At 41.9% G+C, this 27451-nt stretch overlaps 1 protein-coding gene across 2 annotated transcripts in view; it reads left to right on the forward strand.

The window, feature by feature from the left end:
* Positions 1-420: 420 nt before the first annotated feature.
* Positions 421-27451, forward strand: part of adarb2 (adenosine deaminase RNA specific B2 (inactive)) — a 226499-nt gene continuing 199468 nt past the window's right edge. Inside the window, exons 1-2 of one of the 2 annotated variants that reach the window (XM_085286330.1) lie at positions 421-1242; positions 10892-10981. In XM_085286330.1, coding sequence (XP_085142456.1) covers positions 1140-1242; positions 10892-10981 — 193 coding nt within the window. In that variant the 5' untranslated portion in view covers positions 421-1139. The remainder of the gene's footprint in view (positions 1243-10891; positions 10982-27451) is intronic. The other variant, XM_085286329.1, reaches the window with a different exon arrangement.

A 27451-nucleotide genomic window follows, 5' to 3' on the forward strand; every position in this document is an offset into this window, starting at 1 on the left:
GAGGCCGGGGGAATAAAACAATTACCTGCAGCTAGGTAAACCACAAATGCTTTGTGAAAGCCTTCACACCGCGCTTTCACACAATAATGCCAAAATGTCACAATCTTCAAACTTTACGAATACAACACACCGTTAAGAGTTTTTGCCATGTGTGATGAAGGTCACCTGCAAAAGTCAAAACAGGATTTTCAGAATAAAATACGTTTCGTAAGACCTACGTGAAAAAAAAAAAGTCCGTTAAAGATGCCTTTGAAAAGACAGCTGAGCAATGCGTCTGAGAATAATCTTCCTCCATGGACATCTATGACTTCAGACCACAGAGAGGGAATTTATTTCAGAACATTAATCCCACAAGAAGATTGCAAATCCTAAATCCTGCAAGACAAACACAACTGTACAAGGAGAGAAAGGAGAAGCACTCATCTCATTCTGCATCCCTGTCTCTCCTTTGAGCCTCAAGTTAGTGGTGACTGGGTTTGCAGCAGGCAGTATATGAAGCAGAAGACCACATTTGGTACTTTGGTGATGGTAAACGTCCTATCCTTGCCTGACCTTTGACCCCTTCCCCTCCCTGAGAAGAACACAGTTCCCCTGCCATGTAAAAAAAAAAGTGAAGTAAAAAAGTGGAATGAGACGAAACGTTTTTAAAACAGCACTGGGTGAAGAAGGGGTGTGAGCTGGTGGGTGTCGCTGGTGATGTCACACCTCCCAGACAGCCAGGATTGGACCCTAATTAGAAAACTCGGCAGCAAATAGATAGGCGTCCTGCATGATTGAATTCAAAGTGGCTGATGCCAAAATTTCTGCAGAGGCGCGGCAAAAACTGGCTGAGAGGAGCGAAGCAGCCGGGATCAGTGCTGCTGAGAGCTGCCACGCTGCGCTGCGAACACAGTCTCTCTATGAGCTGGAGGCGAGCTGGAGTTTCTGAGGTGATACAGGAACAGCGAGACGCGAAGCTCCTCTCCCTGGTTTGAAGGGATAAAAAAGAAGAAGAGCCGAAAATATAGTCCGAGTGTTCGTCAAAGCCGAGGACGCAGCGCAATCAGAGAGCAACGGAGGCTGACGCCAGACAAGTACAAAGGAGAATCGAGCCGCCGAGTTCAAGTTATCCCTGCGCCTCGCTCCAAAGGTCTGCGCTGATGGCATCCGTACTTGGAAACAACAGCCGCGCGTCGGGGGCTCAGGGCGGCCAGGTGAAATGCAAGCTGAGAAGGAGGAGGAGGAGGCGATCCAAGAGAAAAGGTAAAAGCAAACAGAAAGAACGGAAAAGAAACTTTAGACCACTTGTTTCCTTTTTTCTTTTTTCTTCTTTTTTTGGCTTTCTCTCCAGAGGTCGTGCGCACCTTGGCGGAGCATCGGAGCGCACAGCCCGGTGGAGCCTGCACCTCGCTGCTGCTCCTGCTCCGATAACGGCGGCTTTGGATAATAGTGCATATTTGAAATGTGACTGAAGAAAAAAAAAACGTGATCTCTGTTTAGGAGGAGACGGCGGCTTTAAATCGCCTTTCTCGTGTAAAGTTTAGTTGCCGCTGCGTGCGTCGTCCTCGCAGAGCCTTCGTTGTGTCTTATACCTAATGAATGAAAGTATTATTTCGCTCTTATGGAGCTTTAAACGTGCTCTCCGGTAGACAGAACGGCTGCTGTCAATATTTAACACTGATTTCTTCATTTGTTTGTTTTTTTAAGCAGCGCATACACATGAATCCTGTCCTCACTGATTTCTTCCATAATTTCAGTTAGATTGCCACATCAGTTCTTGTCAGTAAGTTTAAATATTCAAAATGTAGCATAATTAAAGAGCATCCTCCTCCACGCTGGAAAACACTGCAAAATCCCAATAATTCACATTTTTTTTTGTCCTTTTCCTTTTTTTCCCCTGTTGTCTCATCTAAACAGAATTTTCACCCATTAGAGGCTAAAACTGCACTGCTGTACTGCTACACAGAGAAGCCTCAAGTTTAGGACTCAGTTATGGGCCTGCAACAGGGAGACAAAAGGAGCAGGGACCTACAATTATTTTATCTGGCCCTTCAAAATAATATTTCTTTGTTTTTTTTTGTCTTGATATTTTTTATTTGTGCCTGTTTCTAATTCTAAGCTTCCAGCCTCCTTTTTTGGAGCTTCTAATGAAGAAATCAGTGGATTAACAATTGGAGACAAACTGTAAAACAGCCAATTATATGTGTAATGAAAACAGAAAAGCATGATGATTTCCAGTGACTGAAACATAATAACAGTGAGGATTTTTTTTCCTAAGGCTCAGCGCCTGTCCCTGCAGCCGTGCTGTAATGGATGCTGACGGGGGTTCATGGTAAACAAATCCCTTGTGTGTTTTAAATGCCCTGCATCCTCTCTGCCAGTGACACTCTTACCTTTGTGAAATATTATGTATATGATGCAAAAAAATTAAATAAATAAAAATAATACAATTCACAGCACTCTGGCTGATGAAACATTTCCACCTCAGCACCTCTCACTTTGAGACTTTGCATTCCTGCTTTTTTAAAAAAAGAAAAAAAAACAAGAAAAGTGGTCACAAGTGAAAACGCAGCATTGCTCGCTGCTAAAATTAATCCGTGATTGCTGAGTAATTTTATCCCAACTTCCTTCGTGCTGCACTTCACAGAGGGAAAAGAGCTGCAAAGTGACATTTTGAAAGATCAAGAAAGGAGCTATTATTGATATGTCAGGGAATGCTTTGATTCTTTAGAAGAAGAAAAATAAAAACCTCGCCGGTTATTTCCTCAGGTATTCTTATTTGGCTAATTAATACTGAACTGAATCACCGAGCACTTGTTTGCTCTGGCACAGGCCTCAAACTCTTTGCTTTTTGTTCACCTCCTCTTTTTCTGCCATCTCCATAAAAAAGGAGGAGGAAGATTTAAGCAATATTTATTTTTATTTATTTATACGCATAACAGATGATAACACGACCGTTTGTGTTGTTTATGCTTGAAGACACTGACGTGCCACCCCATTGCATTGTGGAATATGGATGAACGCTCGGAGCGTGTTGACGTATCCGACTGCAATTGAATGCATAACGAGCTTTCATAAACACTTTGCACTTGTCATCAAACTACAAAACAGACAACTGCATCTCATTTCCATAACCTCTTGATTTTTAATAGCCCAAGTAATTGAGACAAGGGAGACAATACATAAAATATAGTGCTGAGGCAAATGTATTTACATAATGGAAAACGACAGAATTGGTTCCACAACATTAAGCATTGCATATGAGTATCACACAAGCGCGCGCGCACATTAGCTGACAGGCCCTCGCTGCGTGTATTTCCGAGCAGCTAATTTATCAGCTCTGCTGATTCATTCTGATAACACGGGACATTAGGGGCCAGTTCAGGGGCCGGCTGTAAATGAACTGTGGCTTCGGGACGCGCTGATGGCCGCTGACTCTTCTGCTCTTCCTGTCTTGACGCTTGTATTCAAATTTAAACGTTTCATAAAACTGTCAAAATAAAAGCCCAGTGTCAGACTGAAGGGTTCCAGCTTCCATTTTTTTTTAACCGATCATCGTCATCTTTCATCTCAAATGCCAGCCGAGCATCATCTCGAGATTTCCACACAATTATGTGTATAGACTTTAAGGAAAATAAATCAATAAATCAATAAATCACTGAGGGATTATTTGGTTGCATTTGTGGCTTAATCCCTTGAAAAGGCTGCAGATTATTTGTAGATGGACTAAAACCTGCGTGTGTATTCAAAAGGTTCTAAGCAGATTCAGCAACTTTGATTAATTTCTTTTTCCATCAGACTCCTTTTTTTGTTTTTCTTTTTTGGGTGTGTTTGCTCATTTCTTTTGGATGGGCAGGATAAATAAGTAAAGAGTGAAGATTACAGCCTGGGGATGTATTTGCTAACATCTTTTTAGCAGGCGGCCCTCACTGCTCCTGCTCAGATTTCCTAAAAATCACACACCTTACTGAATCCATCAGCTGCTTTTTCAGCTGCTGCTTGACAGCCGCCGCCTCCTCAGATTGTTCTGGTTCCAGCACTCCTGTCAGCTCGGTGTTGTGCAGATGTACACCTCACTCGCTGTTTTTTTTTTGGTTTTTTTGCTGTTCTTTAAGCACAGTGTGAGCAGAGTTATCCCCCTCAGATGGACTCGTGGACACACAGAGGATCTGCCTCTTAATTAGTCACAGCCGTGAGCTCTGTGTCCCTAAAGGGACGTCAGTTGCACAAATACAGTCGTGCACATCTGGGTGAATGATGCACTCCCCTGATTTTTGACAAATCTGCCTGTAGATTCCCGCCTGTCAGTCATCTGTACGACGTGACCTTGTTAAACCGCGGCATATGTGCAGCATATTCTTGCTCTTTTATCCACAGTGTGCCTTTCTTACAGACAAAAATAAGCACCGCCGAGATTTATTGGCCAACATTATTTTTTTTTACAGCCACACTTATCACCCTGCACTCTCAGTACAGTATATCAGCGTATCATCAAGAGCGCCGAGGGGGGAAATGTGAAAAACACAGAGTGTAACATAATTTATATAGCAATTACTGCTTACGCTCTGCTTCCTGGTGAGCTGGCGACGGCGACAGACGGGTCGAGTGTGGGCTGCCGTGGCGGCGGTGAAAGTTGAGGTGGAGGGATGCGAGGGTTTACACGCATTTGAACATCTCCGTTCTGGAGAGGCGCAAGTAAACATTAGCTCGGCGGCTGGGTCAATCAACATAAAACACCCTCTCCCCCCACTCTCCCACCCACCCAGTGATCCTCTGTGACTATCTGACATCTCACCAAGCAGAGGGAGGGAAGAGTGAGTGGAATTCCTGGCTGTACCGTATCATCCCGCTTCCCTCTCAGCGCTAACGGTGGTGATAGAGGCGCCGCTGAGTTGAGGGGCAGAGGTCAAGAAGAGGGGGCACAGACTCAGAGCAGACTGTCCTTTACGATTTCACAAATTTGAAGAACTTTGCATCTGCACTGGTTTAATCAGCCAGGTATCTGTGCAGACCAGTAATATTACTGTCTGCTAGTGCTAGTCACTGATGCTACTGGAAGAAAACCAAACATTCTTGTATTGGAATGTATTTCGGAATGACCAAAATAGCTCTGAGATTAAAGAAGATGTGTTGCAGCCTGTCGGAGAGAACAAGCTGTGTTTTCACAGTTGTGATAGAAGCGTTAGCAGTATTTGAAGATTCATAGACGGTATACAAAATGCACACAAAACAGCCTTTGCTTTAATTGAATTACGTAACCACACTAGCCCACTGTCTGTCAGTGTTGTTTGTCTTAGATATAGTACCTTTACCTGTTTTGCCTTTATTGCTTTGTAGGAAACACGATTCTTCGTAGCTGTTATTTGCTGCACTGTCCTTTAAGGTCTTTACTGCTTATGACTGATCACTTGGAGCTTTTTTGTTGACTTGTGTTCATGCTAAACCTCGTACACCTTGCAAATCTTCCAGATTTGGCTTTGAACTTCATATACTTTGGAGACTCTGTTTGCAACTCTTCATTTTTTATGCGTTGTTTACATCTTGCCGCTAATTCCAGCTGCACGGACACGTGTTGAATGTCATGTCCATTTTTCTCCTGTCATTTGCTGTTTGCCTCCCTACCAACATCTGTCAAATAAGCCCCACCCCTTCCACCCCCACCCATAACAAAACTGCAAGTTTTTTCTTTTTTAAGCAGCATATAAATTATAGAAAAAGCAAGTATATATAAATCGAAGGTTCCTTTTAAATAGAATCCAGGATGCTTATGCTGTCTTTGAGAATAAAAAATAAAAAAGCTCAATGTGAGTAATAATAGAAGAAAAAGAAAAAACAGTCGTAATGCTCAATAGTAAATCTGGCTAAAAAAATGATTACATTTAAGTTGGAATAGTGAAAGTGGTCCAAGCATGCCGAGTCTGCAGTGATGTGTGAGAGACCTTTAAGGACGATGACAGTGTTTTAATCAGCATTCATTCAGATCATTGTTTAATGTTAGCGTAACTGTCCCCGTCATGCACACATGCATTGTAACAGTTGCAGTATGGTCTCTGCATTGGCCTACATTCACATGCAGAATCCACTGATAAATAAACTCACTCTGCGGTAACACAGAGAGGACCTGAGCCAATGCACACCTTGCACCAGTTTCCTGGTGTAGGGTCATTGTCATCAGGAGTGGGAAGGTTTCTGGTTGAGGAATGCAGTTATTGGTGCTTGGTTTCCATGTTGGGATAGCCCAATGTCACACAGTGTGTGTGTGTGTGTGTGTGTGTGTGTGTGTGTGTGTGTGTGTGTGTGTGTGTGTGTGTGTGTGTGTGTGTGTGAAAGAGAGAGAGGTTTGTTTCACAGATGAAAAGCACTAGTTTTATTCCTGAAACACTTCTGTCACATTTGTTTGTGTTTGTGCTGATAACTGCATTAAGAGCTGCAACAGAAACACCGCTGGCATTTATGAGGTTAATGAAGGTCAGTGCCGATGGAAGCGGCGCCGTGTTCTGCGGTGTGCGCACGCATGGCTCTGCGAATTTACAGGCACTTCCTGATTAAGGGTAGCGGCGGAGGAGTCTGCGGTTTAGGACATGGCGTCCTCTAGCTGACTGAGCGTTTAGCTGGTGGGCGGAGGAGGGGGCTGGGGAAAAAAAAGGTTATTACTACTCATTGTGGTCTCTTGAGGACAGCTGATAAAATGACCAAGGAAAAGGAATAGCACAACTTTAGCACATTAGCATAATTAGTAATTATCTGGTAATAGTCCCTCTTGGCTTTTTTGGAGCTCGGCAGTGAGAAATTGTACTTAAAGTTCAGGGCCAGAAAACAAATTTCATGGCGAAATGTCTCAATAACACGCGGAGTGCAAGAGCTGCCTCAGTCAGGCTGCGGAGAGAATGAATCAGAACAAGTATCAAAAGCACAGATGCAGATTTAAAAAATGCAGAAGGTGACACTTAAGTTAATTAGCCTGTTGTTTGATGACTCCCACAGTTGGAAAGATAAGGGTATTACTCATTGCAAATACCTTGTTGCACTTGTTGCTATGACAACAAAAACACAGTTTAATTGAGTTAGTCATGTGTTACGCTTCATCAGCCTGTCCACAAGAGCTTTCACAACAATGACTACTTTGGTGGAGACATTTGAGAGCTGGTTACACTGCATGCCACTAATGCGCGTGTGCCGCTCTGATGGAAATTGCGCTCCAGAGTGATGCCTCTGTGTGTGTTAATTTGTTTGCGTGCACGCGTGTGTGTGTGTTCTTGTCGCCTGTGTGCCCGGTACATGTCGCCGTTCGCGGGGAGCTGTCAGTCTTCATAAACACAGATGTGGCACGGCAACTCGGCGGCATTATCGCTTCCCGTCAGTGTGTGTGCGTCTGCAGTCCACAAAACAACGCAACATGAGAGAGCCTGTTGTGTAAAAGAGAGTTTGGATGTCTCGTAGCAACTGTCAAGCAAGTTTTTGTTGTTGTTGTTGCTGCTGCTGCTGTTGGGCTGATGCCAGATGTGAGCAACAGCCGAGCAATAGTGTAACTATTGTTTATGTTTTGAGATGCACGTTAGATCGATGAGAGAGCTTTTAACAAGGGAACATGTGCGATGCTTTGGGAGCAACAAGCTGGTGATTTGTTTATCCAGTAAGAGTAGGGATTACAATTTAAAGGAACAATTCAGACATCTTTTTTTTCCACTGTGTGTGTGTATGTGTGCTTTGAATGTTTTTTTTTATGTTTTTGTTGAGTCAATATTCATTTTGGCTGCAAACTAAAGACAAAACGCTGACATGGTTTCCCAAGGCACAGCGCGATATTGTTAAGCATCTTGTTTTTCCTAACCAGAAATCCAAAAACCGAAGGCATTTAGATCGTACAATAATGCAGAATGAAAAAAGGGTCACAGTTTTAAACATTTGATCGTTTGTTTTCTGTCTCTGCTTTCAGGCAGTTTCCGTTTCTTTGCCGTTAACATGACGGCAGGTCTTATTTTTCTGTCTTCAGATGGACCTTGTAGAGTTTGCAGCTGAGAACAAGACAAAAAAAAAAAGAAAAATGAAAAAGGGGGAAATTTTATTGACCTTCCTACCTTTGAAATCATCCTGATACCAGTTTCATTTATATCATGAACCAAAACCACATATATATAAATATATTTAATTTTCAGCTTGTTTACATGGTAATAATTTGGTTTTTAAAAAATATTTAGCATTTTTGTTGCATTGATATTTAAGATAAAGAATACTATCTCATCTTTCCTACTTAAGGTTTTAGAGGAACAGTAACTAACATTAGCTTTTTCATCCAATACAACATGTAGATGAGGTGTATTCTTCATGCAGCTGGTATCTCTAACAACCTTCACAGTTATATGGAAAGCTGTTTTTATCACCTCCTCTCATCTTATCTGGATTGTGGCAGCTGGACTGTATAGAAGGGTTTTAGTGTGAAGACAGAGCTGTAAAATGCAAAGAAATTGCATTTCTAATAGCAAAATTACGCACTCGATTTACTCCAAATGTCAACCAAAATGCACTTTTCATGCTTGTTCTTACATTGTGACTGCCAAAGTCAAACAGAAACAGAGCTGTAGTGTGGTTACATTTCACTAAACTGAGTCTGGTAATTCTGAACTAGATTCGCTCACCTAAAAATTTCAAATTTTTAATTCATGGCAGTGGATTTTTTGTGTCTTATCATCGCTGTTATTATTATTTTATCATGCCATCAAGACTAGCTCTCACATCTAATGCGAAGTCCTGCCAATAGTGTGGAAGCACCCCACACATCATGGTGGCAAAACATTTCTCCAGTTTATGATCCTAATTAGCTCTAACTGTGCCATCATCCCTGAGTCATCATGCCTGGAGAGAGGCCAGATCATTTGACGGTCCACAGTTTCACGCTTTCTTCATCCCTCCTCTCCCTTTCTTCCTTTCTTTCATGTCTTTTCCTTTCAGTTTCTGTCTCCCTCTCTCTCTCCCTCTTCCCTGAAGCACACACACTGTTATTGTTGTCCTCCAGCTTCATGTGCGTATTCACAGCACGGTAGCTGCTGCTATGAAAAGGGAAATATTTCATAAGCAGAAAATAGCTGAAGAAGGTGCTAGGATATGGGCTCCAAAAAAAGCTTTGTGCTGTTTTACCAACTCGGTCCAAAATACAGCAAGTCAGCCTTGAAATGTGTTCGCTCGCCATTCGAGTGCATTTGGATATTAAAACTCACAAACACGTGAATGGCCTTTGTCAGCATCTGATCAGCTGGCAAAGCGTGCGCTGCTGGCACCTCTCGCCTTTTGTCATGCTTCAGCCACACAACAGCACAACTGCCTCGTGTGCTTTGCTGACATAGCAAAGTTAACACTGATACCCCGCCTCATATGGAATAATGAAATTGGATGAAGCAGCTTAGCCGCTTGCCGTCCCTCCTCTAGCCATCAGACTCGGTGCCTATTTGAGATAACGTTAATGAAGGAGACTTTAGCCAAGAATAGACACGTCTTACTGCTGGAGTGGTGGGGGGGTGGGGGAAGAGGGGTGGGGCACTAACGGCATTTATTTCCATTAATAAGATGGAGCGTTTTACAAGAGAACCTCTCCTGAGGGCTCTCTCCGGAGGTCGGAGAGAAAGCTACACCTTTTAACAACCTCCAAAAGAGTTCTCAGTGTGCGGAGAGATGTTGTTGCACGGCCTGTTCTCTAAGAAACTTGTCCTAACCTTGCTTCACCAATTTGGGCTGAGGTGGTGACTACAATCACTGCTTTTCATCATTTGTAGGTTTTTGTTGTGGGTGTTAGCAGCTTGGGAAGGCAAAGTCTGAATTTTCTTAGAGAGCTAGCATGAAATATTTTCCAGTTCTTCTGCTCTTGACCACTGTATGATTTACCACTTGAAACTGCTGATTTTAGATATCAATAAACAAAGCTAGCTTCTTGATTCTAGTTTGTATTTATCAGTTTTGCTGTAGCTAGCTAAGCTAACTAGCATTAACTTCATGATGTTGCTGAAAAAATGTTACAGACTGTCAGGTTTTAATGTTAATGGGTGCAAAGAATGAAGGGCTGTAAGAAAGATGTCAAAAACGCACTTGCTGACCTTGTACACAGTGTTGTGCTAAAACACTGAATCTAAAGCTAATAGGTGGTCAGTAGTTTTGGCCATGCTAGCTGAAACAGGAGACTGTTGGAATTTATAGCTGTGTAGAAGCAAACTACTTTACTTTAACGCACGGTTACGCTCGAGCTTTATTATTTATACACTGCAGGATTTAAAGGTAGCTGACGCCATCTTGGATGATGAATGTGGCCGATAGCGCAGAACTGCAAACAGTCTGTAATTCATTTAAAACTAGTCCAAGATGATAACTTAAGACAAAGTGCAGTTTTAGCCTGGACCTTGGATGTAGTAAGCTGCTAATCTGGATGAGCATTTTTAAACTTAAACAGTGTGATCCCTTTAATACGATCATGGTTGGTTTTTTTGTTCCGTTATCTGTTTTTGTAATAACCCGAGGATGATGCCATACATCCTTATTGGATTAGTGCATTATATGATAAGTGGTAAGCATTATGGGAAATGCTGTAGTAGCGAGGCCTGAATGATTAGCTCAGTCACTGTGCCTGTGTACAGAATATTTTCTACCACTGATATTTTTTACTTCTCTCTGCATGAGGGGTCAAGAGTGTTTTTACACTCCTTCCTCACTATGTAAATACATCTGATAGCAGTTGATTCATAGTGATTCATAGTGATAAATACGCTCTTTTTGCAGTGAATATTAGATCCCTGTAGCTGATGGAATTGCTTAATGGCAGATTAGGAGCACTGATAATGATGAGCGCATATGCGAATATCCTCGCCGCTTCATTATTCTGCTCACATGCAAGCATTAAATAACATTTTTCCCCCTCTTTGCCCTACAGTAAATCCCTCTCCCATCCATCGATTCCAGGATCCTTTAGGGGCCCCTTCTAGGAGAGACCGACAGGCTTATCTTGCAAATCCTTTAAAAGGTATTTAGAAAAAAATCTTTCCCTGCATTAAATGTGTCTGATGTTGCATCGCCGCAGGGTTGGCCGAGTTAGTTTTAGACCTGCAGGCTGATCGGTGCGATATGCAAAATGATGTTTTTTCCAAGTTTCCTAACAGTCACATGCTGTGTAGTTTATTTTTCCTTCTTGCTGCCCCGATTTTGATTTGTACAGCTTGAAGTGGTGGAGCGTAATAGATGTGTTTGCATTTGCCCGAAAAACTTAGAGTTCCAATCACTCATCCATTACCTTTGATAGCTCAGAGAGTATTTGGCTTTGCCCAGATAAGGCCTGAGTATACATCCAGTCAGATTCAGTTGAATTGTTTGTACACACACGGCGCTTTGGCATTGGTCTGCTTGGATGGGCTTTGGCGTGATGGAGAATTTCATCCCCACCCCCTCCGCTACCTCACTGACAGTGGCGCTTTGGGGCCGGAGCTGTTGGTGAAGGGTGTGTGGCACCTCAGGCTACAAATGTTGCCTTGCGTAAAGGACAAAAAGAGAGGATATCTGCGGGTTAAGAGTGCCTCAAATGTTGGCCCACATGGACCTACATACCCACCATTCTATATTTAGACATAATAGACATAAGGTATACTCTGTAAGTCACTGAAAGCAGCAGTAAAACCAGTAAAAAACGCCTTTATCGTACAGCTGCTTTTCCAGTCTTTTTCTCGAATTAATGATGAAAAGAAACAGTTCATTTATTAAAAATCTTTTAGTCCTGTACTTATTTGTCTCTTTTTAAAACCATGGCATGTTCAAATAGTCGTGCATCAGCGGTCCCCAACCTTTTTTGGTTGGGTCGGTTTATGTCCAACAATATTTTCACGGACCAGCTTTTAAGGTGTCGTGGATAAATACAACAAAATAAAACCAGTACTGGTACCAAAAGAAAGACAATTTATTCATAACACAGAGGAAAAGACCCAGGGAAACCGAGATAACAATAAAAATTATTTTTAAAAAATAGCAATAAAAACCCTGAAAACCATAAATTTCATACCTGAGCCTCAACTCTAGCAGCCTGGTACCAAACGACTCACGGACCGGTACCAGTCCATGGCCCGGAGGTTGGGGACCGCTGATCTAGGTGAGGTAAAGTAATAAATTGCTTAATCTGTAATCATTTATGTAATATGATTAGAAATAAGACTTTTTAAAACTATACCAGAAAAAATATTTACTAAAATAACAGTAGTGGAAAAAACGCTGTCTTCCTTTTTAGACTCACTTATACAGTGTGGTTGTGTTGTTTCTGTGCAGATTGCCCCATTTTAAAGTTAAAGGAATATAAAGTGAAACACTGTGATCTATCAAAAGGTACTGGTTATGTAGGCTGGGTCCCTCATCTTCAAACCAGAAACACTTACAGCCAGTGTAAAACAACTAGAAAAGTGAGAAGCTCGATGTTGATGAACCTGCCATATGCTGGATTGTATGCCATCCATGCTTTGTTCCACCTGGTCTCATACCTGCTATTGAACTGTGACACACTGGAGCTGGGATAAACTGTGATAACTTTGCACCTACCTGATCCTCTCCTCTTCTTCATCTCGCCAGTTGCTTGTTTGGTGTCTCGTGTGTGTGTGTCGCACTCCTCGTGTTCTCTTCATTCTCTCATTCACCTGAGCCCCATGCCTGCTGTTCATAGTACTGTTTATTGATTTATTCTCAGAACACGATCAAGAGACATAGATTAGGTAAAAGTTAAATATGAATGCTTTATTAAAAGTCTAAATAGTCATCATCATTATTCCATATAGGCTAAACAGTCACACAACACAGTCTGCAACTCTATCGGATGCTTGCTGGGCAAATATTCAGTGCAACAACAGATGTACATCAATCAGGATGCGATCGCTGTTTATTATTTACTGCAGTGTAATCAGTGGATTCTATGATATCTCCGTCGGATAGCATCTATCTTTACACTCTCATCCCTTCCTCTGTTGCTCTTGTTTCTCTTTCAGGTTTTCTTTTCCTCTCGCTCTCTCTGTCTCTCTCTGTGGAATACATGTTTGATTCGCCAAATCCGTTGCAGAGATGCTTCAGGGGAAAACAAATTAGACCGATGGGGCTGAAACCCATTTTAGGAGAGCAAAAAATTCTGATCTATATATCTGCTGATGTTCTTTATTCATCTTTTTCCATCCATGTTTTTGACGTCTTATCCGAGCAGGGTTGCGGTGGGGCCAGAATCAAACCCAACTGACGTCATGCAAGAGGCGAGGTAGACCCTAAACAGCTCCCTCCCACTCCATCACAGATCTAACACCAAGATTCAGACACCCTTTAATACCCGCATCCACAGCTGAAAATGAAGAATCGTATTTAATTGTCTTATTGGTGCATGTTTGGAGCTGCTCTGCTGTATGGAGCCACTGTGCTCAAAAGACTGTGGCGATTACACCGTTTCTAAATCACTTGACGCATCATTTTTCAGATATGATCAAGAAAACAGTTTATTTTATCAGTGCGTAACAAAGAACATATAGTATAGTTGTCATTGTCCAATATATAATTAGATATTTGTAAATGTACTTTAGTTAAGGCCTAATTACCAAAGACAAATATGGAACCACTTAAAATCTATTACTCGCTGGTATCTCAAGGAGTGAGATAATCAATTGATTTGCTGCCATCAGAAAAGGCTATTAGTTTCCAAGCATTAAAGACATTTGAGACAACGTTATAAATTCTGAGTATTTCTTTTTTTTTTTCCAAATACGCCACTCAAAAGAATTTCCAATGAATTAAAGAAAAAATGAATATACATTTGAAGATGTCAGCAGCATCATTACTGTGTGTGTGTGTGTATATATATACAGGGTAGGCCATTTATATGGATACACCGTAATAACATGGGAATGGTTGGTGATATTAAAGTCCTGTTTGTGGCACATTAGTATATGTGAGGGGGCAAACTCCTCAAGATGGGTGGTGACCATGGTGGCCATTTAGAAGTCGGCCATCTTGGATACAGCTTTTGTTTTTTCAATAGGAAGAGGGCCATGTGACACATCAAACTTATTGGTAATGTCACAAGAAAAACAATGGTGTGCTTGGTTTCAACGTAACTTTATTCTTTCATGAGTTATTTACAAGTTTCTCTTTGTTCACAGCCATTGACATGTCAAAGAGGTTAACACATGAGGAGCGGATCGAAATTGTGTTGATATCTGGTAAACGCAGTAACCGGGTCATTGCAGCAGATTTCAATGCAAGACACCCTACGAGACCACCCATCTCCCATGCTACAGTTAGCAAACTACTTGCTAAGTTTCATGAAACTGGTTCAGTGTTGGATTTGCCAAAATGTGGATGCAAGAAAACTGCCACTAATGAAGAAACATCAGTGGCTGTCCTAGCTTCATTCAGCAAGAGCTCACAGCGTAGCACTCCCCGCATGTCACTGGAGAGTGGCATTAGTCGAACATCCCTTCGGCAGATATTAGCTACTCACAAATGGCTCCCTTACAAACTCCAGCTACTGCAGCATCTCAACGAGGATGACCCAGATCGGCGCACAGAATTTGCAGAATGGACAAAACAAAAATTGGAACAGGACCCTCAGTTCACGCAGAATATTTTGTTCAGTGATGAGGCAAACTTTTATGTGAATGGTGAAGTTAACAAACAAAACCACCGCTATTGGTCTGATGCTAACCCACATTGGATGGATCCCTCCAAGACTGTTGGAACAACAGAAGTGATGGTTTGGTGTGGTATATGGGGTACAACGATAGTGGGTCCATTCTTCATCAATGGAAACCTCAAGGCCACTGGATATGTGAAATTGCTACATGATGATGTGTTTCCCTCTTTATGCACTGAAGCTGGCACGTTCCCTGAGTTTTTCCAGCAAGATGGTGCACCACCACATTATGGGTGCCAGGTCCGAGCATTCCTAGATGAACAGTTTCCTGGAAAGTGGATTGGTCGTCGTGGGCCAGTTGAATGGCCCCCAAGGTCTCCCGATCTGACCCCCTTAGACTTTTATCTTTGGGGTCATCTGAAGGCAATTGTCTATGGTGTGAAGATACGAGATGTGCAGCACCTGAAACTACGGATGCTGGATGCCTGTGCTGGCATTTCTCCTGCGGTGTTGCTATCAGAGTGTGAAGAGTGGGAGAAGAGGGTTGCATTGACAATCCAACACAATGGGCTGCACATTGAACACATTTTATAAGTGGTCAGAAACTCATGAAAGAATAAAGTTACATTGAAACCAAGCACACCATTGTTTTTCTTGTGACATTACCAATAAGTTTGATGTGTCACATGGCCCTCTTCCTACTGAAAAAACAAAAGTTGTATCCAAGAAGGCCAATTTCTAAATGGCCACCATGGTCACCACCCATCTTGAGGAGTTTGCCCCCTCACATATACTAATGTGCCACAAACAGGACTTTAATATCACCAACCATTCCCACGTTATTACGGTGTATCCATAGAAATGGCCCACTTTTTTAAATTATCTATCGATCTATCGATCGATAGATAATTTAAAAAAGTGAGCCTCAGAGGGTTAAAAGATGTGGCTCTGAAGCAGTAATGTCTGTGTATGATGCTTTTTCATAAATAGCATACCTCGTGACAAAAATGTTTGAGAACTCCTAAGCTAAGAGAGCTAAGATAGCTAAGGTAGCTAGCTATCTAGCGATAGAAGCCTCTTCTTTACTTTGAGCTTGTAGATGAGGCAGTGGCTTTGTCAGTGCTTGACTCATTAGCTGCTGTAACTATAAAGAATACCTCTTTCCTTCATATCTTCACCTTGCCTGTTAAAGCTTCTTCCACAGCCAGAAATTTTATCTTTGGTAATTAGCCTAGCTACCACCAGATGGTAACAATCCTTACAAACAGTTTCTTTTGTGATGAGCACTCCAAAGGGGAACAAACTAACCTACATTTCTTACAATGGCACCGTTAGGCTAATGAGTCGGGTTTCAATATCCGTTTACTTCAAATGCACCGCGGTATTGAAGTTCAGTATGCTCCCTATTAATACCTGCGGATACAGATGATGACAGGGTTGAAAATAATTTGCAGCACGAAGCAGATCAGATGATGAGTCAACAGAGGCAATGGAACTGCAGCATTGCTTTTGAACTCTGAACAGCACATACTGCATGCCTCCAACAGTGAGTTAAACGTATCATTAAGTTCAAATTAGGCCCTGTGCTTTCAGGAATACACATAATTGCCTAAATGTCCAGATATAATTCTTGAAATCAGACTCGTCATCTGTTGTGCTTTCACATCACAGTCATGTCCTTGTCACTAAAGCGACAGGCTCTGCACCGATTCAAACTGGTGCAGCAGTAAACTCACGCGGCCTGTTGGTTTGCAGCGGAAAGGGAGAGTGGCAACTTGGTTTAATGATAATAGCTCTGACGATAGCGGTGATAATCCTCCTGCTATTCTTGCTGACTGCAGAGAGCCCGCGCTTTGTTCTCCGCTCCCCCTATTAGCATGATGGAGGTTCATTTTAATTTGAATGGACCATCAGTTGGATAACGGTAGAATCGCTCGCCCGTGTGTGAGTGCAGACTTGTGTGTAAGAGAAATCGAGCATGGAGAGAAATATGTGCACACGATAGAATGCAGGCACATGCATGTATGTACACACAGTGTGCGCTGTCAAACAAAGACGCAATAATAGAGAAGGACCCGCGGGTCAGTGTGGCGACCTTGCTGGGCTGCAGGTGCTATTATCTTCCTGGCACCTGTTCCGGGAGAGTTCTTCCTCAATGTCTGCCACAGCTGAGGCTTGAAACACTAAGATGGCAGACAAAGGCTGCAGTGAGCAGAAACATTATATTTCTTATGCTGCTTTTGATAGATGCTGAAAGGAAACTGTACATGTTCGACACATTTTTAGCACAGTTCTTTAAATAATTTAGTGAGAGATTTCAAGGGGAACTATTTTACATGTATAAGCATACATATATTTATTGGTGTTCTGTGTTTAAAGCAGTATTTCCCAATATTTTAGATGTAAAAAAAACCCCAGCAGAGCTAAAAAAAAGAGTGCATTAAATAATCAGCTAAAGACTAATCAGCTGTTTATATTTTTTCGCATGTATATATATATGTATATATATAGGAGAACTGATGTGTGATTCTAGGTTTGTTGTCATGTACACCAGCGGTCCCCAACCCCCAGGCCACGGACTGGTACCAGTCCATGAGTCGTTTGGTAGCAAGCCGCAAGAGTTGAGGCTCGGGTGTGAAATTTATGGTTTTCAGGGTTTTCATCATTAACTCGATTTCTCTGGGTCTTTTCCCGTGTAGTTGTGTCTTATTTTGAAAGTAATATTCATGCGTTACCATATCGACCAGAGAGCATTGTTACTCTCAATGTTGTTGGCGCATTTCAGGAGGACGCTGCTAATAAAGTTACACAGTTTCTGTCTTGGTCCTATCATTTTATTTTGTTGTATTTATCCATGACACCTTAAAGGCCGGTCCGTGAAAACATTGTCTGACATTGAACCGGTCCGTGGCGTAAAAAAGGTTGGGGACCGCTGATGCACATTACAGAAGAACCCAGAGAACTTCTATTAGAATGTTCTAGATTCCTGAGAATTCTGAAAGAAAGGCAAAATCTGATTAACATATAGCTTAAGGGTCAATTAAAAGCTAAAGCTATGGCAATTAATGTTAGTCTTTAGCGTCCTAAAAATCACATTCATCCCCACATTACATTCCCACATCATATGAGAGTGTCTGAGCTCAAAAGCATTAGACCCACTGTGAAGACATGTTTAGAAACACTGACTAGCAGCAGCTAACACCACCAAACACATCAGCGCTTACTGACGGAATCGCCACAGTGTCCTTGTCATCAGACAGAAGTGAGATTCACTGAATCATCTATTTGTATTACAGCTCGTAGGACTCCCCGATGACTAAAGGATTATCTGCTGGAGGCAATCTGGACACAGTTCATAATTTTAGTCAACACTGCGAAGTGTGACCTCACTTTGTAGGTATGTGACTTAAAAAGAAGAGAGCAGCTTGTGAGCACAGGGTCAACCAAGAGGAGAGGAGCGGGCGCGCTGGAGGCCTGGACTCGCTACTGTAGTCTGATCACTTTACTTCAGTCGGATGCTATTAAGACTTTGCATGATTTTTGGGTTGATCGTAGCTTTATTCTACATTAATGCTCTCAGCTGCTGTATTGGAGATGCACGCGCTGTATGTGCTGTATGCACGAGTGTGAGCAGTAAAACTGTAAGCCGGCAGAGTCACTGAGACAGATTGCTCTTCTTATTTGACCCTGAGTTTGTACAAGTTCCCTGTGGCACTGTTAGAGTTTATACAGTCGTAGCCTGGTGGTGAATGGGCAGACAGTATAAACAAGGCTCAGCCCTGGCTCTCTGTGTGGGTAGTTTGTCATAGCTGTGACTTCAGGGCTATCTAAATAGCAGCAAGCGGGCGCGTTCATCATCACATTCATCCTTAGCAGGGTGAGAGATGGATGCCCTACCCGTCCACCAGGTCATGAGTTATCACTCACCAGGGGCTGCTGGTTCATACAAAGGTCAAAGGACCATTTGTCTTCAGGCAAGTATGCCTTTCTGGTGCATGCAAACACACACACACACACATGTGCTTCTATTCACAGCTACAATCACTTACCTGGGAATTTATTTATTTATTTTTTAAATGATATTTTTTATTTTGCTCACTACTTTATGATTACTTACTAATGAATAATCTGGGGATTTGCATTTAAAGAAAAATTCTGTGTTGCAATATGTATAATCATTTGTTTATATATTTTGCTGGGAGGTGGATGAGCATTATTGTGTCTACAAGCTAAATATGAAAGTGCAACTGCAGATGCACACCATTGTAGTAAAAACGTACTAAAATTAGTAAAATCTGGCAAATTTCACAACTGCATTTAGATTTATATTATCTTTGTTCATGAGAAATACTCAGGCCCATCCATCCATTTTCCAAGCTGTGAAAGGTTTGAGGCAGGTGCACCCGAACAGGTCCATAATTTTGAAACATTTTGAGGAATTTAGTTATTAGTTGACGTGGTTCCCCGCTTTCAGGGACCTATGTGAGAAAATTGATAGGACTCACTTATTCAGTAAATGTATTGTTACTGAATATATTGTTGCCTGCTCCCAGCTGGTAGCTTAGTGAGTAATTGAAACAGAGAAATTAAAAACAGAATTAGATGCCCTAAACTTCACTTTGATATTTAAAACCCTGTTATATACAAATTGAATGAATAAAATGTGATAAGCTTCAGAAGCGCTGGCTGACAGATTTAGCAAAGTTAGCATACCCAGTTTGCAGTCTCCCAGTTCTATATATTATTGGCAATTTGAAAAGTTTTCCTGAGTGTATTTTGCGCTGAATATGACATGAGTTAGAGCTCCAGTACACGCTAGGCTAATGAGCTGCTGGCTGTAGCTTTACATTTATCAGTATTTGTGTAACTCACAGCAACGAAAGCAAAGCAATCCACCGGTATCTACAAATACTAGCAACTTAACTGTATGAGATAATTATATAATTGGAAAGGTCAGACAAAATCAGCTTGCCTGGATCTAAAACACAGTCTAGTAATCTCCACCTCTCTGAGTCAGTTTGTAAGGTATGTAGGTAAGCTATGCAGTCACTGGCGTGTTTTTGTCGTTGTTATTTCACATATTTTGTGCTAATTGAAAACTCATTCACTGCTCATTCACAGAGAGCCTCAAATTAAACCAGCGCTTTTTAAAATGACCGTTAGAGTGCAGTCCTTTTAAATGTGTAATAACAACAGCACCGACACTGTGGTATATTCCACTGTAGTAAATGAAAATATGCTCCAGCAGAAATTTCCAAAACATAATCACACAAAACAGATTAGCTTTCACCGTCACCCTCAGACCTTGTGGCTGGGGTTGGAGTGGTGTTATGTAATGAGTCAGAGGGCATATGGATTGGATCTCTGTTAAAACTAGAGAATGCATTATCATTAGTGTGTCTACAGTAAAGAACCAGCCAACCCTGAATAGATCCATTGTCTTTCATTTCCACTCATTCGTCTCCTGTAATAAAGACTGGTTTGCTGCTAGCAAGAATTTACCTTTTTAACAGGAGACTCTTTTCTCAGCCACTGACATCACCTGTTTAGATAAGACGGAATAACATGAAACTTTAATGATCCCTGTGGGGAAATGGGAGTGTTACAGCTGCAGCTGGTAATAATGGAGACACTGAAGGAAAATAGAATTATCATGTGAATACAGCAGAGTGGGGAAAATTAAATGAGCCCAGACCAGCAATCTCAATATTAAACATGTTCAATTGGCACATATTACAACAACAAGAGCACACTTTTAATTATTGCATTATAATGGGGAGAAAAACAACAACAACCGCTCGCTGAATCACACCAAAAAGAAAGCGCTGCGTGGTAGAGGAAATTTAGCAAAGATCGTAAAAAAAGTTACTCTTCACATTGCAAACATCTGCATGAATGGTAAACAGGTTTATTTTAAGAAATGCATTTCGCTGACCAGCATTTATTATCTAGAGGTGTTTCTAATTCTCAGATCTAAAACTTTATGAATATATTAACGTGACATATGAAACGTTGCATCATTTAGCTTGAGAATGTGTACAGCAGGTTTATAATAATGTCTCTGTACTCCGGTTTTTGGATTCTGTAGAAAGAGAATTATAATCCTGAGATATTTATTGATAAAAGGTTCTAATGTCTCTGTGTGGCTACATTTTAATGTAATTATTATCCTTAAAAGTATGCACAAACACACAAAAAAGTGGCATTTATTGTTATCACTTGGCTATAGGTCATGTATTTGGCTGTAATAATGCGAGCTTCTCCTCAAACAGCTCCGGCTGAGGCCTGAAGTCCTCCACACACCTGCTCGTCGCTGACCCACTCTCCTGCCAGCCCCGTAATCCGATCCTTGTTGGCTGTGCTCTTGGCCAAACTGCAGCGCTACCCATTATCTTGCACTAAGCAGGTGCTGAGACGCATCGCTCCTTGATCACAATGTAGATCTGCGCAGAGCGCACGTGGAGTAATCCATTTTTCAATTTGGTCTCCTGCCTGGGATGAATTAACAGATGTCGATTGATTTTCCTTCCCGTGTAACTGTGAGCGTTGTTTACGCCCGGCAGCCAGGGCGTTATACCTGAGAGCCATGGGCGGAGCACACGTTATAATTAGCGCTCTTTATATCCCAGCGGCATCTGGCTGTTACTTTGACGTGTTTACTTTTCTACCCTCTCTGTTAAAACGAATTAAGCTCTCCTCTATAAATGATGGTTTTATCTATATTGTATCAGGTGTATAACATGTGAACGAACAGCATCACTCCTCATTTGCTCTTCTTTTACTGAAAGGCCTAATCACTCTAACAAAGACTACACGTCACTCCTCGTACCCTGGAGACTCAGTCTCGACTTTACGCGCCCCCTAGCGTTTTCACAGCCGTCGTTGTTCACCAGCTGGTTATTATTACTAAAAATACGCTTATAAAACTGGTGTAGCCTGGCACCATCACCCACTAATGACGGGAGTCAAGTGGCGCGCGGCAGATATGCCCTCACATGCGCGCTGTCACAAGCCATTTAATTGAAGTTGAGGAAATGGGAGCCGGCGTTGTTTTGCTCCAAGCCCACCCTCTACCCCCTTAACCCCACCTCACAGTCCCCCCCTTCCTCCCCCCAAGTCGTTATGCTGTCTTTATTGCCATCATCTCAGTGATCATGATAGCGATGATCCGATATTATCTTCACTAAGGTCGCTGTTCAGGGTTGTTTATTCTCTCTTCAGTCTTAGGTAGGAAAAGAAAAAACCATAAAGCGTTCACATGAGGTGAACAAGGAATGCTGCATTGATTTTTACAAGTGTCAAACAAACGGTAAAGCCTTGGCTGTGAATCTCAGGTGACTTTAAATATTTATGACTAAATGAGGATCAACTTGTTTTTGAAACTTTTTAACACTCTCCCTTACAGCGTGTGGGTGCGGTTTGATTTGATTGACAATAAACACCACGAGCAAAACAACAAAAACAACAAAACAGTATATTTCAACACATTTAGATCCAAAGATTGCTCAACTCTGACTGGTGCTGGGAAGCATCCCCACTGAGCTCTTCCCACTTCAGGCTAGTCAGAAAAAAACAATTTAATAAAAGTCTGTTTTTTGAAATAACCGATCGTGTTTTGGAGAAAATAAAAGTGAGGAACCTTTGTCATTGTCAAGGGGTAAGGCTAAATCACTGCACAGCTAATTTGCATAATTAGTTCTTAACAGGTTTTGATGTTTTTCCTTCCTTCTTCTTTCACCTGTTGCACACTTCAGTTTCTCTTGACTAGTGTTGTGCAAGTTACTTGGGAAAAGTAGTTAGTTACTTATTAGTGATTACTCATTTTCAATAGTAATCCCGTTACATTACTCATTACTTATTTGCAAAAGTAATTAGTTACTTATTACTTAGTTACTTTTTAAAAACATGATGCACAACCTGACTAGGTAATGAAGCAATGCACCTTTCAGCCCAATTCTATTTTTCATGCACAATCCAAACTGAATCAAATGGAAAGCCTCTTTTTAAAATTTGTTTTGATTTTATGCACATTGCATTAAATAAAAATGACATTATATGCAACAGTCTTTGACTTGAAGAAATTCTTTAACATTTAAACCTATTTTCTGCAGATTCCAGCATATAAAATAAAAGTTTTTGTGTTTACACTCACTCTTTCAAATAGATGCAAGTAAAACATAGCAGAAAACAAATAAAACTAAAGATTCAGCAACACTAAGTCCTGTCGCTCTTCCAGTTGTTACCGTGCTATTTCCGAATGATTTTCTTAACAATATTTCCCATTAACTTAACAGGCATTTAATTATGCATTATGTATATATATGTACATAAATGTAATTTTTTTTTCACCAGCGAAAATTGACTGATGGGCAGTCCACTTGCTCTTATTTTGACAGTTTAGTCACAGCTAACTAGCTAGCCCCAGCTGTTCCCTTCTTGTGTTTCCCCATTCGCTGCCTTGCTGGACAGGTTGTTATTCTGGCAGTCCTCAATATCAATTGCTGCTTCTCCCAGAAAAACATCTTGTCATCTCAGGCATTCTCTAACTCTACCATCTTAGTCTGCAGCTGGCTGCTGTAATCTTTATTCTGCTGTGGAGAACTGCTTCAAGCTCTAACCAGAGCCTGCAGCTGGTGGAGAAATGGTTCGTGTGTGGCGCTGCCGACCTCACCAAAGCTGCAGAGCAGGAGTTTATCAGCAGGATGGGACTCATTCGAGAGGCCGCTGATTATATTACTCAGCTATTTATTCATCTCAGTGTACATAACTTGTAAACCCCAAATGCTCCTTTCACGGGGCTCGCTGTGGTTACAGCCATCCTGCCCAGCCCTGCCCCAGCCTGTCCCTGCCCCTCGCTGCTGCACCAAATATAATTTAAATCTATGGGAAACACTGATTGAGGTTTAACTCCTTCCAAAGCAGCACACTGCATGCTTCTTTCAGTTACAATCAGACCGCAATCTTACAAGAAAACGTTCCTTTCACCACCACCGGTGGGAGGTCAGAGGTCGCTATCAGCTAAAGAACTACAGCCCCAGACTTGCCACTGATGGAATGTTTTGTTCAAGGGCGCGTGCCAGAATGGCTGTTGGAGCTTGGATCTCACTACTTTCCACCACAGCAGCCAGAAAGCGCACAAATGTCCCATAAAGCAAAGCCATTGTCCTGAGAATCCCACCTGCCTTTCAAGTGCTTAGCCATCCATGTCTGTGAGCATGTATCCCACTCCAGCACTGGGTACCTGGGTGTGCTACCTCCATGTCGAAGTATACTGCAAAGAAAAAAAAGACAGAGTCCAGAGAGGGTCTACCGGGAGGCAGGAGGAAAGTGGAGCAGAGCTGGGTCACACATGGAGATGGCGAAAGGGGGAGCTGAGACCAGATGATAGATTGGAAAATGAGGGTGATTCCCAGAGAAATGTGTGTGTTTCCGTTCATGTGTGGGAAATAACAGGCGGGAGTAAATGAAATGAGCACGTGGACGTTTTATGTGTCTATGATGAGGCAGGACAGCTGCCAGGGCTGGTGTCCCCAACTTGGAGGTCAGCAGCAGGTGTCACACCTGAGCAACCAGAGGGTAAATGCTGAAGTAGCAGGTGTGAGGGAAAGAAATGGAGAGACGGTGAAAGGCGGGCGAGGATGGATGATTGAGCTGAGGGAGAGTAGAGGGGTTAAGCACCGGGGTGACGAGCTCTCCCAGTTTAGAGAGTGACAATTTGATGGATGAATGAGGGGGCTGGAGGAGAGGAACTGAAGCTAAGGAAACAGTCAAGTTGTGTAGCACTGATTGTTTGGATGGGCAGGTGACTGTGTTTTCTTCTTAACTCAGTTAAGATATCGTTTGGTTTTGACACGTTTTACACTCCGGATCCATGAAGACGGCAGTCATGAGAGGAAGAACGGCAGGATCACGTGTGCTTCTCGAGGTCCATGGAGTGCAGTTACACAGAACAATAAAGACAGCATGGGTGCGAGCTGACTGTGCTAAACACTGCCCCTTTACCGACACGAGGAGGTGGAGTGGCTGAGCCGGATCGAGATGAGAAGCCTTCTTTGTTCTTCCCTGTCGTCTCTCTCATATGAGTCGATGCTGTGGCCAGAAACCAGAAGGGGACGGCGAGATTATGTTTGGCTGATTTGAGGCCAATTGCTGGTTTCGCCTAAGCATCAGATGAGCAAGGAGGAGTGGATGTCAAAGAGATGCGAGCATCAGTGATTATTAGAGGGTTGGGAGGGCAATAGAGGGAGAAGACTAAAGTGCCTCCTTGCTGCGTCTCAGCTTGAATGCGACAGACACAATCTCTCCCACACGTGCTCGGCCTGGCGGCTGGGCTGGGTGTTATGGGTCTTTGGCAATACCTGTGGTCCCCCTCTGAAAGTCTGCTGTGGCTGCTGTTGTTGTGACAGCGTGTCAAAATTAACACTCACAGCCACAGCTGTAACTGCTGAACATGTTGAAAGCACAAAGCATTGAACTCACTGCTATTTATTGCTCTCTGGCCTACTGTCAGCTCTGGGAATTTTTTGTTATAGAGTATAGCTCAGAAATCTGCAGTGTGCTGTGTGTGTTGGCAAGTCTCTGTTTCAGCAGAATAGGGCTTTGAAGACTCATTAGATGTGGCTAATCTGAATAACTTGTAAGGTGTTATAATAGACATTTTAGTTTTGGGTTTAAGAAGATCAAACTAACCTTGTTTTTTTATTTTATTTAATATAGAAAAACAACATTGTACTTATATACTGATTAGTGTGCAATTATCTTGCAACAAAGTAAAATATTCTCATAACTCAGAATTAATCTTTTAAAAATAAAGAAAAGCAGGTGCCAGTTTGTGGAAGCTGGCATGTTGCCTGCCATCTTGAAGTCAAGTTAAGATGGACATCAGCATTTTATGGATATGACTAGAGACCGGCGGTATATGTAGTACTTAGAAGAGGAGCTGTAGGCGTTAATGTGCAGTGGGGGCAGATTTTAATTTGTATTTGTACCTATCCTCTCAGAATGGGTCCGCTTCACCAAAGAAACGAGAACAGGAAGGAAATAAAACACGACCCCTTTCCCCCTCACCTCAAACTTCATCTGGTAATAAGCTAACTGGTAATAAGCTAATTATACCAGCTAATGCTAGGCTTGAGTGTCCTAAAAGTCACACTTTCCCTCTGATAAACATTGTGAAGTTTCACTAATGCGGACTAGCAGCAGCTTAAAGCAGCTAACAGGTTCAAGATATGCTCAAGAATTCACCTCAGTATTGCTGTTATCGGTCAGAAGTTAGCTTCTCTGACTCAGCGACCCATATGGAAGTCCATTCGCTACGTTTTCCGGCTTCCTCCGCACATAGGCGCGTCTTTTCAGGTAAGAGGTAAACAGTCGACTCACAGCTTACCCAATTAGCAAGAAAGGTCTGGGGCTGATCTGATTGGTGTCTGGGTAGACTCACTACAGACAAACAGCAGGCCAGAGTGTGGGGGTAAAAACGTAAAATGCTGCGAAATTTTCAGTTGACACATATCTGTTTTTTATTTCTGTTATCAACACGTAAGTCTAAGGGTTTCTATAATTCAAATATGTTAAAAAAAATAATGTGTACAAAACGGTTTTTTAATATAACCAGTAGTAGAAGCACATCAGCTAGCGATGACCATTATGGGGTATATTTTAAATGTAATTTTTTTTAATCTTTCTTGGCTAAAACTCTTTTGTCTTACAGCATCAGTAGCTGTGATTATGCACTTGAATTTAGAGGAGTAAGACAACAGAATCCAACTGACCCCTAATCTGCAATCTACTGACATCTAGTGGTGAGATTTTACACGCCGTAGCTTTAATCCTCTGCTTAGTTCAACTCGAAGCACAAAAAAGAAAAGATCCAGGTCCATGTTCACGCTCACAAATTATTACAGTTGAAGCAAGAGCAGTAAGCATTACGACAGACTGACAGATAACCGAGTGACTCATCGTGGATCATCCGCGCTACATGCAGAAACTCATATTATAGTGACTGACAGGAGTCGAACTAGTTTCCTGAACATTATCCAGTGTTTCCCCACAGATATGAATTGTATTTGTGGCACGAGTGAGGAGTCTGCATATGCAGGTGTTTTTATGAGAGAATTATTAAATAATATCAAATAAATGTAATATCTTATGCTTCTGTGCAAATATGAGTTGGCCTGCTTTGTAACAAAAAAAAAGAATAGAGGAATAAGCAGTGTCTTCTCCTGTATCGTCTAATTTGGTGGTCGAATTCCAAGTCTAGCATCTTTGAGTGCAGTTAGTGAAGGTATGCCTCATTCTGCTCTGCAGCTACAGGATTTAAAAGTCAGCTGAAGGATATCAAGAAGTGAAGTAATGGTGCTGTGAGAGAAACACTGGCACATGGATTATCCACTTGTAAATGTTTTTTTCAAACAATTAAAAAATACTTTACTTGTTACTGAAAATACTTGGTAGCTATTATTACTATAAAACTATTGTTTTATGCTTGGGCAGCCAACCCAGTTAGTGTCTACAGTTTGAGTGGGAAACAATCATAGACTTCTTAAATCTTCTAAAGTGTGACATGAATAACTAAATGATTTCAAAATTGATACTCAAGACACGGACACGTCCGCAGACACATCCACATCAATCTGGAAATAAACAGAAAACTATAAAAACACCAACACACTTTGTGAAACAGGATCGTATCCAGGGCACGATGAGGAAGACCAAAGTTGGCCACACCTTCAAAAGATCAATCCATTAAGCGTTGATCACTAATAGACCGAAAGTCTGAGGTATTTCTCTTACTCCACACCTGATAAAGGAGATGAACCACCGTGTGTATGCTGCCATTTAAGAAAAAGGGGG

This window comes from Mchenga conophoros, linkage group LG9 (genome assembly GCF_057382185.1).
Source record: "Mchenga conophoros isolate Kocher_MC1m ecotype Shallow Benthic linkage group LG9, M_conophoros_male_GT1.1, whole genome shotgun sequence".
NCBI classification, from domain to species: Eukaryota; Metazoa; Chordata; class Actinopteri; order Cichliformes; family Cichlidae; genus Mchenga; species Mchenga conophoros.